Here is a 19,048-nt window from a genome sequence, read left to right on the forward strand (position 1 = left end):
CCAGCCTATCATCTGGAATTTCTGGTAGCTACCCTCCACGCCAGTTGTGTACATGTAAAGGACACTGTATCTGTCAGCGAATTAGTAGGTAGCCATTTCTTAACTAAAATCAGAAATATTAATTCCACCATGGTATTTCAGGGGCACTTAAATTTATAAATAATTAAAGATCCCATTGTACATTTCACATAAGGGTGAAACTCACTGCCCTTTCATGCAGAAACTAAGAGGGCTTGAGGAAATTATGCAATGGCTCTTTTGTGGACACTACTTCAGTCTATGGCTTAGAATGATGGTGTTCCTCCTTTGTATCCTTGATGGCCAGGGGGAGGGGGTGAGGGGGTGGGAAATTCAGATTCTGAATTTGAGTAGGCACAGAAACAGTAGCTTCCTTCCTCCCCTCAACACAGAACCACCCCTCCTTCCTTGTGTAGCAGTTCTGCATGTGCCTCTCCCATCCCCCCTTCCAAGAGTAATTGCACTGAAAATAAGGTGGTGGATTTCAATCAAGATAGAGGTGATAGCTCTTGTATCCTACAAATCCGTGATTAGGTGATCACATTTTACCTATCTAATTATCCCTCTGTAGCTTTAATTGGATGACATTCTTAATTTCCCATCACACATCAAAAATGTTTGTTGATATTGAACTGCTGCCATATTCCAAATTAGCAGTGAGTGAAGTGGTTCCATGTATAAACTCTCTAAGTGCTTTCAGATCATTCTGAAACAAAGTTTCTACATAAATACAAGATATTGTTATTAACTGGTGTTTTAATAGCATTTCATTTACATATCCAATAAGTAATATATACCCTGTTCATAGTTATTACAAATGAATAAATGTTTGCCTTACTCATGAAAAGTTCTTGTTGATTTCTGTTGCTTTCACATAAGCAAGGTGAGCAGGATCTCACTCCCTGACAGAAGAATGTTCTCTGAATACACACAAAATGCACAGAGTCACAGAAATTTTCTCTAATTCGTGCTAGCTTACAACCCCCCCACTCCTGCCCCAATATTCTTGGGTAAAAAATTCAAAAGGTAAAACAAAATAATGATGGCACAATATGACTAAACCTAAGGCCCAGTTTGCAAGTGAGAAATAACAACCTATATATTTGAAATAAAAAATTGCATCATGCCATACAATCAGTTCATGAATCCACAAATATTGGTTTACCTTTTTAGCTAATCAAGATGCAACCTTTAGCTGCAAAAACATATTCTAATATTCTTTATCTTTGTTTAACAGAGGAGAAAAATTTCTTTTAAACAGGATGTGTGCAGAATAAATTTTGTTTCTAAACTGCCATAACAAGAAGCTTTAAAGTAAATCAGACACTGTAAAGTAATTCCACAATGCCTTGGAAAGAGCCCAAGATTGCTGGTTCCTAAATATATTCTCTATGGGTAAATGGAGCTGCCACCCTTTACATGAACAATAACTATATTCCCTTGATAACTGCAAGGAATACTCTATGAAACAAGTTTTTACTCTGATAAGCAAAGGCATGGAAATATATTTGACTTTCATTGAATTGTTGTTTGTTAAAGTGTTACAGAAGATGCTACACTCCTACGTCTGAAAACTATCAGTTGAGTTTCTTGTGTTTTTTAAAGCTGTAAGAACTTAGCTTCTGATAACATTATATTTTTAACTTACTTTGACATTTCCCTATGTCAGACAAAATAATATTACAAATGCTATGTATTACAATACAGCTGGGATAACAAATATATTATTTTATATTGAAAGGAGGGGTATTTGAAATTTAAGGCCTAGTCTACACTGCCTCTTAAGTCAATGTAAGTTAAGTTGCTTCAGGGCTGTGAAAAAAATCACTCCCGTGAGCGACATAGCTTACATTGGCCTACTGTGGTATCTACACTGTGTTATGTAGGCAGGAGATGCTCTCCAGCTGATTTACCTTCTGCCTCTCGAGGAGGTGGTGTACTGAAGTCAATGGGATAGTGCTCTCCGATCAACTCATCACGTCTTCACCAGAGCCGCTAAATCGACAACGCTGCAGCGATCGCAGTGGCATCGATTTAGCCTGCAGTATAGACAAGCCTTAAGACAATGCTGACACTTTCAGTTCAAGCACCTTAACCCTGATGATTAGCTATACAGTATGTGAAAACATTTCACACTTTTCACATGTTCCAATAATAAATGGTGTGCTCAAATCATTCAGAAACTACTGAAAGTAGAAACTGTACACGAGGCTGGTTTGTGGAACTCATAGCGACTTTAACAATGAGCCAAGTTTGTGGGCATTTGACAATTTTAAATTTATGAACATTTAAACTAGCATTTTTTGTACTGAGCATTAGAATTTTCTGTTGGTTCTCATGGTGCCCTAATGTTAAAGCAGTTTAGGACACTGAGCTTAGCTTTGCAACATTTTATACTGCTTATGGCCTTAATTTTTTTTTAAGTTACTCAGGTTATCTGGGTTCTCCTCTCAGTTCTGCCACAGACTGTCTGTGACATTGAACAAGTTCTTTAACCTTTCAATGCCTCAGTTTCCCTCTCTGACATAGCTATTGTGTGACAGTTCATTAATGTTTTTTAAGTCCTTTGCTATCCTGAAGTGACAAGTACTAAAGTACAGTATTACTGAATCCAGAAGCCATTAATAGCTACATCTCAAAGCTGAATCTGATCTGAAATTCTCAATAGCTTCTTCATCATCTTATCCCATCAATCGGGATCAACAGTCTTGTTTTTCATCTCCAAGTGTTCTTGTCAAGTGTGTCTTCCATGCTGACACCAACCTTATTCATGTATTCAGCATCTCAAACCACCTTTTTCTAGGTTGTTCTTGTGGTCCTTGTCCCACGAAAACTCTTGTACTCTCTTGCCAACATATCCCACATCTTGTCATCTCATATGACCCAACCATCTCAGCTGATACTGCTTCAGCTTTTCCGCGATGAGTGTTACCTGCATCATGGCTCATACTGTCTCATTGCATAGTCCATCAACTCTCATCTGACTCAGAATGCTCCTGAGCAATCTCATTTCGGTAGTATGAAATAGTTGTTCTTCTCTCTTCCTCACTGGCCAGCATTCTGACCAATACATCATAGAAAGGTTTAATCAAGATATTTATCACTTGGCTGAAATTCTCAATATCACGTGAGAAAATAATGCAGATTTATTATTTAAAATCTCTGAGCAACTCATAACTACAAGATGGAGGAATAATGAGTACACATCACACAAGTAGTCCCTGTTTTCCATCGGAAAGGTCTTCAGTGCTGTCAAGTTCAGCAAAACAGTTGGTCAGAAAGCCCGGCTCTATACACAAATATGTACCAGTTTAATTAAAGGTGTGTTTAAAGTGTAAACCAATTTAGTTAAAGCAGGGAAAATGCCTGTGAGGACACTCTTAAACTGATATTTAAAATATGTATATTGATTTAGCTTAATTTGGTAAGCGGTCTACACACAGAAGGCACACTGCCTCAACTAAATTGGTTACTAATCAATTTAATTACATGGGTCCAACCCCTTTACCAGAACCCTCCTATTAATCTGAGAATGTTTAAAATCTTCAGTAAGCTAAATTTAATTAAATTGGTTTCTAAATCAATTTAGTGAAATTGGTGGTCTTCTTGTGTGGACACTTACGAACACGTTTGTGTAAAATCAATGAGTTTTCTGAGTAGACTGATCCCAAGGAATTGACTAACTAAATGAATATAAGTGTAACCCCTTTGGGGTTTAGAAAGCATGGCCCCTTTAAATCTTTTTCCTCAGTGGGGGGGAGAGCAGTGAGAGGAAGGAGGGAAACTTCAGGGTGTGACTCTAGAGCTCCAGGGAGAAGAGCTGCAGCAAGCAGGCCCTCACAAAGTGAAGCAGCAGAGAACCTGTCTGAAGCCTGGGAGGGACAGAGTGGCTGATCGGGGACACCCCAGGGCAGGAGCCAGGAGAAGCACTGTGGGAATCGCCCGAGAAGGACAGGCTGGAGCTGGACCCAGTATCACTGCTGCCCAGAGCTGCATGGGGCTGTGAGTACTGGGGCTTGTGACTTTGCATTGGGAATAAGGAGGGAGGTGGTAGCTAGTCAAGTGGGGAGGTGGTTGCTGTGGGTGGCTTTGCAGAGAGCAGCAGAAGAGGGCACTGGAAGGGTTTGTTGGGGAAAGTTTACTGGCACCGAAGATGACCAGGAGCACCCAAGACTCACCCCTGGACTGGAACTTTGCTCAGGAATCCTGAACTCTGTGTGCAGATACATTGCTCAGTGTCTGCCCTTTCAAACTGTGCTACCACTGGTCCTGTGGGGCCTTGGTTTGGAAGCAACCCTATATTTCCCCTTGTCTTTCTCCTCTCATCCCTCTGTAAATAAATATTTCCCTTTCTTATATCCATTGTACTTTTCCGGTGGGTGGGTGTGTTCACTCTGCAGGGTTTGGAACAGATGCCCCTGGCGTGGAAGGGATTTTTCCTGCTGCATTTCTGCGCGCGCCTTCTCTTGGCCAGAGCTGCCTGCAGAGTAGACTCCATCTTGGCCACAAGGGCGCTAAAGTTACTTAGGCCATTTTTAAAAAGGATTTAACATCATCTTCACGGAGGCTTGCTCAGTTTTAATTAAATTAGATTTAAATAGATTTTAGTTAAACCAGTGCTAGTTTGTGTGTAGACAAGGCCAAAGTCATTATACTGAACTAGTACTACAGGGAGTGTAGATGGCAACACCTCTAGTTACAGTTTGTCTGACCCTCTGCATGATAAGACCCTATTTTCAGTCACTAATACTCACTTTGAAGACTTAAACAATTTGGGCTGAAATTTTCCAAGGCAGGTGTCTGCCATAGGCTGAAATGTTTGAGATACCTTCAGCTAAAATGGTTGAGCCATTTCGAAGAATTAAGCCAGGGAGAAAAACATTGTTATGGTCATGTTAAAACAACTCTTACAATCATTTTATTCTACTTGATTCTTTGGAACAGGGACTTTCAGTTTAGCAGGGGGATTGCTCAGTGTCAGGGATATGCCTTTTGCTGTATCCATAAAAATTTACCATTTGGCCGTTATAAGTCTCGGGGGGTGAAGGGGGGGAAACGGCACTCAGTTTGAACATGTTCAGTAGATCTGTTAGAATTCTCTGATGATTCTGTTCATACTCAGCAAGCCCCATCCCAGAGATGCAAGGGCTGAGCTGCATTTTCGCTGTAACTGCTCCTTTTACTTCAGGAGGTAAGGGCTGCTTTACCGCCTGCTGCTCGGGCCACTCTCGACCAGGTCCTGTGAGAGGGTGTCCCCCATCCACCCTACAGCCCAGGCCCTCTGGACCTTTTCATCAGGCTCCTATCCCGGGGACCCATCCGGCCACCCAACCCCTTCACTGTGAGCCGGCTGCATGACTTGCAGCCGGCTCATTTCCAGACCGCGCCAAGGAAACATCTGTACACACTTGTGCTCCACACCCTTCACATCCTCACCCCAGCATCCCACCCTGATACGAAGTGGCGGGACATCCTACCACCTCTGGAGGGTGAGGAACCCCAGTGGGCCAGGCTATACTCCACCCTGGTCCCGAGGTTCACTGGGGATATCGGTTGGTGGTTCCTTCATGGAGCTGTGAGCACAGGCATGTTCTTGGCGTGGTTCACCCCCATTCCAGACACCTGCCCCTTTTGCGGTGTCAGGGAGACCCTGGTGCACGTGTATCAGGCATGCGCCAGGTTGCAGCCCCTGTTCCGGCTCCTCCAGAACCTCCTGTTGAAGTTCTGGCTGCACTTCTTCCCACACTTGTTTATATTTGCACACCCTATCCATGGCCCCACTAAGTCGTGAGACCTCCTCGCCAACCTGCTCCTGGCCCTAGCCAAAGTAGCCAACTACACCACCAGGAAAAGGATGGTAGACGAGGGGGTGCTCTGTGACTGTGGGGCCTATTTCTCCTCCTCCCTAGTCTCACGCATCCGGGCAGAGTTCCTCTGGGTGGCGTCCACTGGCTCCCCTGACACCTTTGAGGAGCAGTGGGTGCTGTCTGGGGTTCTTTTCTCAGTGTCCCCTTCCTGCTCCCTCCATTTAGCCCTGTGACCTCACTCCTGTCCCTGTTATGTCTTTAGTTGTCCCCCATACTTAACTGAGATCCAGGACCTTGTGGATCCTCCCCTTAAGCTGGGGAAGGTCCTTTAGCAGTGGGTGGGCTCTGCCCGCCCATTTCCAGGATCCCAACCAGCTACCATCTGGGAACCACTGTAGCACTGAGAACTGGAATGAACAGCAGGGAGACTTTCTCCAGTGCTCTTAATGGTCCTCCTGCTGACACACTGGCAGTGAGGAGGTGGCAGTCTTACTTGAATGCAGGTGGGAGTACATCAGGGAAGGAAGAGATGTAGCAGGGGGAACAAGGGTAAGAGCTTGCAGGGAGGGAAATAGAAGCCTGTGGGGGGAAAGAAAGATCAGGGCAAGGGCAGAAACAGAAGGCGGTTGGAGAATAGAAGCAGAACATGGGCAGAACCAGAGGTAGGGGATAGAGGAAGAAGCTGGATGGAGACATGAGAAGAGACGGGGGCAGGAGCTAAGGACTGTGGAGCATGGTGGGCAGTCGCTGTGGACAGCAGGAAGCAATGAGCCGGGTGGGAGTTGAGGGAACAGAAGAGAACAGAGAGAGGCTGGGGGATTGGGGAAGAAGGTTCTGTGGTCACAAGAAGACAGTTCCCTGCAAAACTTGGAACTGAATCAATTATTCCAGCAACTCAGTATTGCTTTGCTATTTAACAAATGCCTGTGAAACCTAGTGGCTAGTATGAGTCTCCATCCACACATATGATGCCAGCTCTACATAGAATTTAACAGCCTATTACTGCAACCAGTTACTCATTACCTCAATGAGGCATTCAGCAATTACTGCCTCATTCAGTGAGAAACTGAACAGTGCTCTGGGAATTAATCAGGGTTGTGTAATGATTGAAGCTATTCTCTGTAGGACCCCTATCTCATGTGTGGTAGAAGTTGGAAGTGTAGTATATGAGGGAGTGGGCTGCAGCAAGAGAAAGGGTAGCCTTGTGGTAGCCTCCTATGTGATGCTAGGCAACTCATATAAACCAAAATTTTCATAGGTGGCCTCTATGTATTCCTCATTTTTTGGGTACCTCAGCTTGAGAAACCTGGCATCTGGCTTGCAGAAGTGCTAGGTACTCACAGCTGCAACTGAAGACAATGGGAGTTCTGCTCTGACCAGACAAAATGGCAAGTACTCTGGAAAAAAAAAAATCAGACCCCAGGCATCTCAAAACTTGACACTTTTGGCTGTAGTCTGTGCCTCACTTCCCCATATGTAAAATGGGGATAATACCACTGCCTCACCTCATGGGTGATGTGAAGATAATTCATTGTGTGTAAAGAACTAAAATATTATGATAAGAGCACAATAGAAAAGCCCATGCAGAACTTAATTTTGTGTTCACTCCAAGGTTTGGCTGGCCTGCAATAAAAAAATGCCTGGGGCCAAACACTGAATGATGAGGCTAAAAAGCAATATTGAATAGCTACCCATTTAATGGACACCATTCATCCTATGCACTGAATGAAGCGGGGATCCTGTAGGAAAGAAGAGCATGTGATCATGTAGTTAAAGTACAAAGGGGCTGAACTTCCCACTTTTTGAGTTTTTAAGTTCACAGCCTTAATATTATATATATATAAAAACTTGTGTATTTAACTGCACCTGTACCATTTACTAATGTAGCAGTGAAATGTTAAGTTTTGCGATATCTACAACAATTTTGGAGAAGAAAAACTAATACAAAAAAAATTTGTATTATTGTGTTGTACCTCATCATTCTAGATTTTCTGTTTTACATTGTTTTCACCACCAAAACTGCATAAGAGAAACTGGCATAGTATACCATCTTTGCCTTAGAAGGATGCATGAAAGTACATACAGGCCACATCAGTGCTCTTGGTCCCTGAAATTTACTGTTCTTGCTACCACTCTTGCCCTGCTGTGTTGTAGCTTGCCACTATGTACTAGAGCATGGGTTCTGTGCTCATCTTCACTGTTGTTCCATTAAATGCAGTAGAAAGCACTTCAGAATAATTTGATCCAGATTATGATTTGATTTAGACTTGAATAACTCTATTGGAAGTCTATGAACTAGCCAGCTCCACTGATGTCAATGAGTTTATTCAGGCTTTATGCTGGCCGAGATGAGATCAGAATTTGGCCTCTTGATCACCAGATACTACATAAAATTATATTCTCTTGCTTAATATTTACCAGCCCATGTGTATTAGTAGAGTATTTATCTGAAATTAAATTAATCTGCTTGTGTACATTAGGTTATTCCCAATTATCTGAAGTTGAGCTGCTAACACAGGCCAGAACTAGAGTTATCTTTGTTGGTAATAAACAGTAGTGGCCTTCCTGAATTGCAAGGAAAAAGATCAGTTATCCAATCTGAGATTCCAGCTCACCAGGAGGTAACATTAGTTTGTTCCACAAAGACTCCTCTAGTATGTAGGTACTTTTATTACATTTGATCTTTTGTTTGCTTGATGAAATATTTCATCAGACACTCCAATCAAAATCCAAGGTCCTTTCTAGAAATGTCATTTGACTTTGTGTTTTACAGAGGTGGTTTTGATGCATCTATTTTTTTCCTTCTGGTGGAGATGTACCTAAACAGGAATGTTAGATCTGAAGCTGAGGGGAAGTTCACATTTGAAGTTATTTGCTAGGCTGGGATCCACTTCTAGTAATAAGCACCTTACCTTGAAATCTTGTTTGTTACTTTTCCTTCAGCAGCAATGGCTTCTGAGGCCCTGAGCAACTGCCTGAAGTTCATAAAAACAGAATAGCCTAAACCCAGCTGAAGGATCAGCCTGAACTAGGTATTATGCTATCTCTGAAGAGGACCCAAGTACAACAAAGAAAATACTTGGCCAAAGGATATTAGTTTGCTCTTCTAGACTGGTAAGAAGTACTGTTTACAAAAGCCAGTAGTGTGTCCCAAACTTTGGTAAATAAGTGCATAGTAGGTCTGGTTATTTCAGCACTAAGAGTCCAAACTTGGCAAGTAAAAACCTCGTTTCTTTCCAGAGATTCTTTTGCCCAAGTTAATCTAATGGCAGGAATGGCTCACAGGCCAATAATTGCATTTTCCCCACTCCATAATTTCTCTGGTTAGAGCAGGATTGAAGTTTCCGTGGTCGACAAAGGAATGCTGCTAGTACAGAAAAACAAATGCATAAGAAATCTTAGATATTTATTTCTAAAAGTACAAAATGAGTCAATCTTTTAAGGGGGCATTATAAAAAAAGTTTAACTAGTAAAAACGTTGTGAGCAAGAGGCACCACTTTTATCATTACTCTTACAAAACAGACTAAGACATTGACATATAAAACAGATGAACCAGTCGCAGGTCAGCCAGACATAGAAGTCCCTTACCTGTATGTTATAATAACCATGTTTTATCTCAAACAGATGAGTACTTTTCGACCCAGGTTCGTTGTCGGATAGCTCCAGTGAAGATTCCAATAAATTACATAAATAGGAGCAAAGCACACACCCTTCTGTCCAAGGCTTCCCAGCGCCAGGGAGTCCGCCACAGTCCCCGCGACTGGGAGCCTTAGGCGTCTGGGTAAGTGCAGTAATACACAGCAGTACTTGCATCCGAAACCACCGAGGAGATGGGCCCGTGGGCGTCCGGCGCGGGCAGGCCGGCTTCGTGGCCCTGGAAGTGGAGCCCGAGCTCGGGCTTGCAGGCGAAGTGCAGGTACTGCTCGAATTCGGTGCGATCCACGTCGCCCAGCAGGTCGTCCTGCGACAGGTGCTCCAGGGGCTCCCTGCACTGCTGCGCCTCGGGCGGCGGCGAGGGCTGGCAGGGCTGCGGCGGGAGCTGGGGAGCGCGGGCCGGGCCGGCGGGCTGGCACAGCTGCCCGTAGTAGGCGTGCAGGGGGCCCTGGCAGCCCAGCAGGCTCTGCAGGGAGCTGAGCTGGCCCAGCGGCTCGGCGCGGGGCAGGTGCCTGCGGAGCGCGGCGCTGGCCTGGCTCTCGGCGCCGTGCGCGGGGTACTCGGCCGCGGGGTAGCCGTAGGGCGCCAGCTGACACTCGTCCTGCAGGGGCGGCGTGAAGAAGGCCGGCTCGCTCTCCGCCGCGTCCAGCGGGGAGGGGTCCGGGGTCGGCAGGTTGTAGCCGTCGAAGGCGGCAGCCAGGGGCTGGCAGTCCCGGTAGTGGCCCAGCGCCGGGGGCAGCGCGCTCTGCACGGCGGGGTAGCCCTGCTCCGGGTAGGGCAGGGCCAGGCTCTCCACGCACATCCTGCTGCCCTCGCTGGCCAGCTCGGCGCCCGGCGCCTCCGCCAGCCCGTGCGCCAGGAAGCCGCTTTCCACGCGCTTCAGGCGCTTCACCTGCTTCCGCCGGCGCGGCCGGTACTTGTAGTTGGGATGGTCCTGCATGTGCTGCACCCGCAGCCGCTCCGCCTCCTCCACGAACGGCCGCTTCTCCGCCAGCGACAGCGCCTTCCAGGCCTTCCCTGCGGGGCGACACAGCGCGTCACCCTGCGGCTCTTCCCTGCGCCCCCAACCAGCCCCGGGCCGCCTCCATCCCGCCAGGGCGCTCCCCACCGGGCACCCGGCCGCCTCCGTCTCCCCTACCCACCCCGGGCGCGCCCCACCAGAGCCTAGCCGCCTCCACCCCCCCAGAACGCGCCCCCCCCACGCACACACCCACGCTCGGCAGCCTCCGTCTCCCCTACCCACCCCGGGCGCGCCCCCCACCCCCAGGCCCCCAGGGCGCCCCACACACCCGCCACCTGGCCCCGCCTCTCCTCCCCACCCAACGCCCGTGCGCCCCGCACACAACCCCCGGCTTCTCCACTGCCCCCACCCCCAGCCTCCAGCTCCCCTCGCTAACCCAGTCCCCGGGCAAGAGGCATTGGCAATTTCTCCCATACCCTCTGCCCCCAGCGCGCCAGCCCGGGCCCCGCAGCCGCCGCGCCCTCGGGGCAGGTACCCGCAGCACTCGGTAACGTGCCCGGCCCGCCGCTCGCAGCCTGCTGGGACCGCCCAGGGCGTCCCAGCGCCGGGCCGGTGGGAGGGGAAAAGCCCCCCTGGCCCGGCTCAGGTGCCGGGTCACGAGCGGACACTCACCCAGCATCTTGCTGAGCTCCGCGTTGTGCAGGTCCGGGTTCTGCTGCGCCAGCCGCTTGCGCTCGTCCTTGGCCCACACCATGAAGGCGTTCATGGGCCGGCGGATGCGGGACTCGCTTTTGGCCCGGCTGCTCGCAGCCCCCGCCGGGGCCGCCTCACTCTTCACCTTGGCGTCTGCGAGGGGGCTCAGGGACTCTGCCCACTGGCAGGGACCCAGGGCCGGCATCATGATGGGGAGCGAGCACCTTGCCTGCGTCTGGTCGTCGCTGCTGGCGTATCCCGCATCGGGGCTGCTCATCTCGGGGGAGCCGGAGCCACCGGGAGGAGCCGGGCTGAAGCGGACCCGCCTCCGACCCCTCCCCGGGCACAGCTGGGAGGAGAAGGACCGTCTGCTCCGAGCAGCGCCCTCTCCCCTGGCTCGGCTGGGGCAGCAGGGACAGCGCCGCTGGCAGGCTGGGCGCGCGGGGCCTGGGCGCGGGGACGCCGCTGGTTGAAGCAGGGTCTGTGGTGGGGGGTGGGGGGCACCCGGCTCACTGCTGGCAGCTGTCAGAGCGCGGCCCTATTTACCCGGAGCCGCGGCCAATGGCGGGGCGGGGGCGGGGTCTGGGCTGGGAAGGTGACAGGGGGCTCGACGCTCCGAGCGGGGAATGGAAGAGTCCCAGCCCCGCCCTTTCCAGCTACTCTTTACCTGTGCAGGTTACAAGACAGACAGCGCCGGGCGGCGACCCATTTCTCCGGGATTCAGGGTGGGGGGAATTATTCGGCCAAGAGATCGTCCATGTGAGCAGATTTTCAAGCGATACTTAGCTGTAACCTCAGCTCTGGAGACACTGGAGGTGGCTGTATAATGGCATGCACAACGAGAGATCTTTTGGATGGAAAGTTTGTATTGGCCCTGGAGATCATGTCATACATGGACTCTCTTCTGTGTCTTAACTTGACAAATCAACTGCTTCATGTTTGGTGTCCCAGTATTAAAAACTAAGCAACGCTCAGTTTATTTAACATGAAACGTGTCCCTGGTTGTGTTTTATATCGAAAGGTGTGTAAGTGACATTAAAATTATACCGATTTCTTTCTGAAATAAGTGCTATAGGGTGTCCTAAAAATTGCCTTTTAATTGTCTCTTTATGAAATATTTTTGTTTTTTAAATGTATTATAATTAAATATATCAATGCTGTCAGAAAACATCAAGTGTCTTTAAACATTAGAGTGTGAGAGATTCTTATTTAGATAAGGAAGTCTGATTGCACCGCTCTCGGCAAATAAATTAATATTGAATTTATGAATGAATCATGCTTTCGGTTAATTAAGTCCATCTGGCAATGAAGCACAACACTCCCCACCCCCACCCCCCGATAAAATATACAACTCTTTGTCAACTCCTCTCCACCAAATCGCTGGCAAGGGTGAAAGAGGAAATCACTGGATAATGTTAAACATATGCAGTGTTATGACTGGCTGCAGTGCCCAGAACCTTAGAGTTTACGTGCCAAGTACCCAGGATGACCAAGGGGATTGTGGGTTCGTTTGTTTTGGGTTGGGGGGGGAGGGTGGTTTTGGTTTTGGTTTTGTTTGTTTTTTTGGTCGTCTTCTTCTCTAAAAGCAAATATCCTAGTTCCTTTGGCTTCTTTAGATTTCTTCCGATGCTTCTGTTTCCAATGGTAACATGCACGCAATTTTGTGTATTTCTTATAAAAGAAGGTAATTTAACCCATTAATTTAGCCCTTAATCTACCACAAAGGACCCAAACCATTAGCAAGTGAGTAGTGTAACGACGGGCTCCACAAAGAGAAACCATTCCATCGAATCGTTTGCTGGAGGGGAAAGGATTTGGGAATGGAATACACACTGGTCAAGAAGGATCAAGGCCAGTGGTGATTGAAAGGGGTCGTTGTCGGCTTGTTTGGCAGATGTTACAGAAACCAGTGCAGACCAAACCCATCCGGAAATATATATATATATATATATATATATATTTATATAGAATATATATATATATATATATATATAAAATCTTGACCTGCAGAGTAGATTTGAACAGCAATTTAATCTCCCAGCAAATCATCTATATTCTTTAGATTAACATTAATCTAAACGACTCAAATCTCAAATCAGGAATTTGCCCCCTTCTTACATCTTGCGGCATTGTAATGAGCAATGGATTTTTTTTTATTTACTGAAAAATTCAACGGCTTGACAGGTGCAAGAAAAATATTATTTCACAGCCCGACATATTGTCCCTACATTTTCTGCCTCCTGGTTTTGAAATGATTTCACAGGATGGTTATATTACATGGAATATAGAAATGAATGGTACAAGCACTCCGATTATGCTATTGATGCTGATAGTCAATCCCGTTTATTTTACCTTGCCACTACATTTTCAAAGGTAGCAGATTTTGTACAGGCAAAACATAATCGCATCTTAGAAATGATCTGGGGAAACTGGAGGCTTTGACAGTGACGCTCAGCATCCAGCATGCTGTGGGGAATGCTGGTGCTGGTTTTGCCATCTAAAGGTAGATAATTTTCCTAACCGGGAGGGGATGATCCTCTTGTCTCCCCGTTTTCTGCCTGTCCTAAGAATGGGTGTAGAGGTGACTTTCAGCTGGGGTAGGCTGAGTTTCTGCATCCCTAGCAATATATACCTGCCTCCTTACAAACTTTATCTTCACAACCCTAAGGACTAGAAACACTGTTTTAAAATTGTAAACAGAATCTGCGTCACAGTTCTGCAGTGCAGGGATGGCAGAATACTTGGGAGGCTGGCTGTACATAGTCCCATGGAATTTACATACACTTAGGAAACAGAAACTTTGGAGTAAAACCATAGTTATAGTCACAGGCCAGCGCATTACTTAAGTCACCTTTTGGTGACTACAGGCCAAAGCCTGTCATTCCTTCAATGTGCTCTGGGCACTGCTGGTAACACCTTCATAGGATTTGATGCTCCACATGCTGAAATCAATGCAGATGGAGGAGCTCCTGTTCTGGATCACCACCACCCTTCCTGTATATTAGTGATTTCCAAGCACAAAAAAGTAGAGAATAAAGAGGGACATAGGATCTCATTGGGGGAAGAGTAGATATGCCCCATGCTGCCTCCAAAATATACAAATAAAAATAAAATTGGTTGTTCTATACACATTTTAGAAGTTGTATATCATAAACGTACCTTAGTCACAAGGGATGCTGTGAGGCAAAATTCATAGGCATTTGTAAAGCACTATGAGATCCTCAGATGGAAGAGCCTTGTACAGGAGCAAATAACGTATTATTAATATATTATTTATTATAGATACTTGCCAGAAACAAGATGACTCTATGCAGTTCCTTCCTCTAACGGGTAGGTACTAGGGAGATTGGGTCAATAACTCAATTGTACATAGATTTTGTGTGCACAGCTGAATACTATGCTGTATACACATTTCTGGGTTTTATTCCCACTACCAACTTTGTTTTTTCTTCCTGTAAACATATGACGAAAGAGCAGCTGGGACAGCTTCTGTACTAACAGAAAGTCACTCATGACTTTAAATGGAAATACTGAAAATGACATGAATAGTTAAGGTACTAGACCAAGAGCTAGCTCTTGGTTCAGTTCCTGGCTCTGCCACTGACTCCCTGTATGGCCTTGGTAAGTCACTTAGGCCCAAACATTTAGAGAGGTGGTTAACATTAAACACCTGTGTAGTCCCATTGACTGGGAGTCCCAGCTGCACAGTACACTGTGCTAGATACTGGACAAATAGTAGGACACAGTCCCTGTCCTGAAGAGCTTTCAGTCCAAACTGACAAAAGAGAAAAGGGGTATGGGAAAGGAAGTAACATTATTTTCATGTTACAAATGGGAAACTGAGGGAAAGAGTGACTCCCCCCTCCCCCAATCTTGCAAGCACTTAATTATTCCTGTGGTTAAAGTTAAGCTTGTATTTGTTTACAGAACTGGGGCCTCTGGTCCTGGCTCCAGCAGAATTTGCAGAAGTGTAATTACATTGAGGTAGTTGATCATTTCTCCTCCTACCATTTGTCATTGTTGTTGATTTAAGCTATAAAGTCTTCATAGCAGGGACTGTCTCTTGGTATGTGTCTGTATGATGCCTCCTACAATGAGGCTCTGATTAATGATTATTAATCATATTTATTATGGTAGTACCTAAAGACCAACCAAGAATGGGGCCCTCTTGTGCTAGGCACTGTACAAACACAAAGTAGTAGATAATCCCTGCCCCAAAGATTTTACAATCTAAATAGACTGACAGACAGGGTAGGAGTTGTGGGAATGGATAAAACATACTGTCCCGCTCCCACAACTTGCCCCAGCTTCTACTGGCTCTAACCTCCCATGCTACCCCGCCCCCATACCTATTTCCTGTGCCAGCTCCTTTGATCCCCATCCATTCCCTAGCTCCTACTGCTCCCACCCCCTCAATCCTACTCCCACCCCAGCTCCTCTTTCACCTACCCCATCCTAACCTCTGCTCAGCTCTCCACCTTTCCTCACCCCATCCCCCAGTCCTACCCCAGCTACCTCTGACCCTGCCCCTGTCAGGCCTGATGCTGATCTCAGATGCTGCCTCTAGACACTAGTGAAATAACAACAAATTAATAATGGTGTTTACATTACAATAGCTCCCAAAAGCTTTCAAGAGACGTATAGGAGGGCTTGGTCCCTGCCAGAAAGAGTTTACAAGCTAAGACCTTGTCTATACTAGAAACAAAGTTGCTTTGGGTGAAATTGAATTGATTTTAAATCTACCTGGTTAAATCAGTGCAAACCCCTGCTGTACAAACCAATTTAATCCTGTTTATATCAAATTAGCTTCATTCAGTAAAGTCTGTGGGAATTGTGTTCAAAGGATCAGAGCCTTTAATCCATAGCCTCTATAAAATCAGCTCACTGATTTATATAGTCCTGAAGTGAAGACAGATCTGATTTAACTGTTCTCCCTAACATGGGTCTTTGTATAGTTTAGATTGAGCCTAAATGTAAAAAAAAAGGGGCAAGTCTGCATTTAAGGCCTCATCAACACTAGGGAGTTTTAATAAAAATGTCCCATCGTTGCTAACACCACTATAACTACACCAGCATTAGCGACACTGGGAGCCCTGGTGCAGCTGGGTCTGCAGCTCCAGCTGCCATTTTCAGCACCAGGCTGATTTAATTGACCTGCTGCTGTAAATGGTCTGTCAGAGCCCTCTACACCCTTGTATCTGTATAATTGGACACTCTTGTTCTGCTGTGAGTACCTTTTTGGGGTGAAGTTAATAAAACCATTTCCCAGGCAACATAAATCAAACTGTAAAAAGGCTTTGGGGCTTGTGAATTTAAAGCAGAATAGCTGTTCCTGATTTGCACATGGAGCTATTCAGGAATAACTATTCCACTTTAAATTCACACCCTACCTTAATCCGAATTCATTTCTTTATGTAGACAAGATCTACTCTTGAAAATTAATTTGAAGTAAGGTAGATTGTGGATATAAATAGCTATTCTGGAATAGTTATTCTGAATAAATCCATGTGTGGACACTCTTATTCTGGAATAATCTGAGTGCCTTATCCCTCTTTTCTTAAAAATATATTAAACTAAACCAGAACCAGGCACTCTTATTCTGGGATAAGAGAGTCCACACACAAAATTATTCCTAAATAACTTTTCTGTAATAAGTCCCTGAGTAAACATAAAAGAGTGTTCACACAAGGGCTATCTGATATAACTATATTGCTTTAAATTCATACCATAGATTATACCCTCAAAACTTTCCTATGTAGACATAGATTTATAGTACAGATTTACTGAAATCTGTGCAGAACTGGGAATACACCAGCTCTAACAGGGAAATTGTAAAAAATGTCAAAACTCACATGCACTCAACTACGCAGCACGGTATGTGCTTTACTGTGTCACGTGCTGCGATTAGGAACCTCAACAAGGTAGTTTGGTATAGATGAGTCATTACTTGGTGTGGGATTTTTAAATAGGAAGAAGCCCAACCTTAATAACCTTGGGGTTTAAGTGATCTTAATTAGGTTTAGAAATCCTAGGACAGAGTTCACACTTCGTCTAAATAAATGGATTTAAGAATCTGACTTGCTAACGTTATTGTTTAGCTGAAGACCTTTCCACACACACACGCACACCCCAAGGCTAGGTTAAGCTGATTGTTGTATCCTGGCAAGTGAAAATATGAAAACTTCAAATTTCAAGCTCTTTTTCCCGGGCCAGGACTTGCTTCTAATCCTGATGTTAAGGCAGTGGAGAGGCCTTTGTTTTTGCTTAGGAGGGAGGGGGAGGTGGTAAGGATGAGCAGAGACTGTGTATGGTTCAAGAGAACATTTAACATAGTATTTATGTAAATTGTTCCCCCATCAGCAGCAGATCTGGTCTCTGACAGGATGGACCCAGAGAACGTGAACTAAAGCAGGACTTCAGAGTCTGCTACAAATGTGTCGCAAACGCCTTCAAAGCATGATAACAAATGCTTAAGTGATTACATGTTTCAACAAATTGTCCACGAACATTCTTACCAATCAGAACTAAATTCACTTGGGCTATTTTCCTGGGCTTTCTATAGTCACTTTCCATAAATAATCCTAGAGAACATTGTGTAACATTGTCAGAAGTGGCTACGTGATTTAGGAGCCTAAATTAAGTCTCATGTTCTGAAAGTCAAGGCACAGGCACTGTTAGAAATGTTACCCGAAGTGCTGGGGTAGTTCACAAACGTGCTACGTTTTAAATTAACTTGTCCGAATATTCAGAGTCAATTTTGAACTCCTAAAAGGGAGTGCTGGGCGCCAGAAACCTGATTCTTACTCAAACGCGGAAGAGGAACTATATCAACTAAACCATGTATCAAATCAAACTAAAAGGCACGTCCCAAATTTCAGATGTTAAATACTCTAATCGAACTGTTGAGGAATTATCTACATACCAAAAAATATTCATAGACGCGATCTGTCAAATATATTTGATTAGTGAATAAACGTGTTCATAAACTGTACACAGTTGCCATTCTCCCCGCCTCCCCCCCCACAGTACCCCTCCCTCAAAAAAAAAAAGAGGCGAAATGTATAAAAGAACACTCACCGGTTAAGTATTCCCAGCTCTATCATTGTTATGTAAACTATTCGCACATTTGGTCATGGACATAATTTATGTACATGACAAATTTCAAAGTTCACCCATTTTTGAACTATGTGAAAAGGGGGTGGCAATTTTACGGTGGGGGTGGAGACAAGGAAAGGGATTCAACGGATACCTCGAAAACAGCTAGAGATGTTGCTCTGACTTTCAAAAAACACAAAAACTCACCTATTTATTTCCAAGCAATTTCAGACCGAGAGACGAACCAGGACAATTTCTGCCAAAAAGGACGGGTGAAAAGTGATTAATTGAAACTATTTTCCATCCCTGGCTGTGGCCTGCATTATTAAAGGCACGGTAATTCAAACAAACAAAATACCACCGCGGTACTTTTCCAGCATATTTGAGTGGGTATCGTATATATCAGTCCTTAGGAACATTTCTCTAAAGGTGATTTTTGGTCAGATATGAACGTCTAATTTTCTCATTGAGATTGCGGGGAATTTGACTGTTTTCACTGAATTTGTCCGATTAGCTGAAATATATGTGCAGGTTGAAAGCTCTATTACAGATACATTTTTATGCTTACATTTTCAGGGGTCTCTGCATGGGATCAGGGCATCCTAATTTATGCCGATTTCTGCTCCGGCATCTGCTTGGAGAGCTGCTGGGCTGATCGCAACAGCCACGATTCTACCAACCCCAGCTGGCGCTTCAACCTTGTATTATGCCTAGCTACTGGCGAATAATATGTCCTAGTCTTGCTCTAGATAGCCAGTCCAAAATGGACTTCCTGCTAATTTCTTTACCTAACAGAAAATATTCAGTGATATTTGGCTA

At 45.3% G+C, this 19,048-nt stretch overlaps 1 protein-coding gene across 1 annotated transcript; it reads right to left on the reverse strand.

Moving 5' to 3' along the window:
* Window positions 1–9,595: 9,595 nt before the first annotated feature.
* On the reverse strand, window positions 9,596–11,411 carry SOX17 (SRY-box transcription factor 17). Its single transcript, XM_077809002.1, has 2 exons — window positions 11,114–11,411; window positions 9,596–10,497 (listed from the first exon to the last, which is right to left on the reverse strand). Exons 1-2 carry the CDS (start codon window positions 11,409–11,411, stop codon window positions 9,596–9,598), a joined length of 1,200 nt encoding a protein of 399 aa, XP_077665128.1.
* Window positions 11,412–19,048: the final 7,637 nt, after the last annotated feature.

Source organism: Eretmochelys imbricata, chromosome 2, assembly GCF_965152235.1.
Source record: "Eretmochelys imbricata isolate rEreImb1 chromosome 2, rEreImb1.hap1, whole genome shotgun sequence".
In the NCBI taxonomy this organism is placed as follows: domain Eukaryota; kingdom Metazoa; phylum Chordata; order Testudines; family Cheloniidae; genus Eretmochelys; species Eretmochelys imbricata.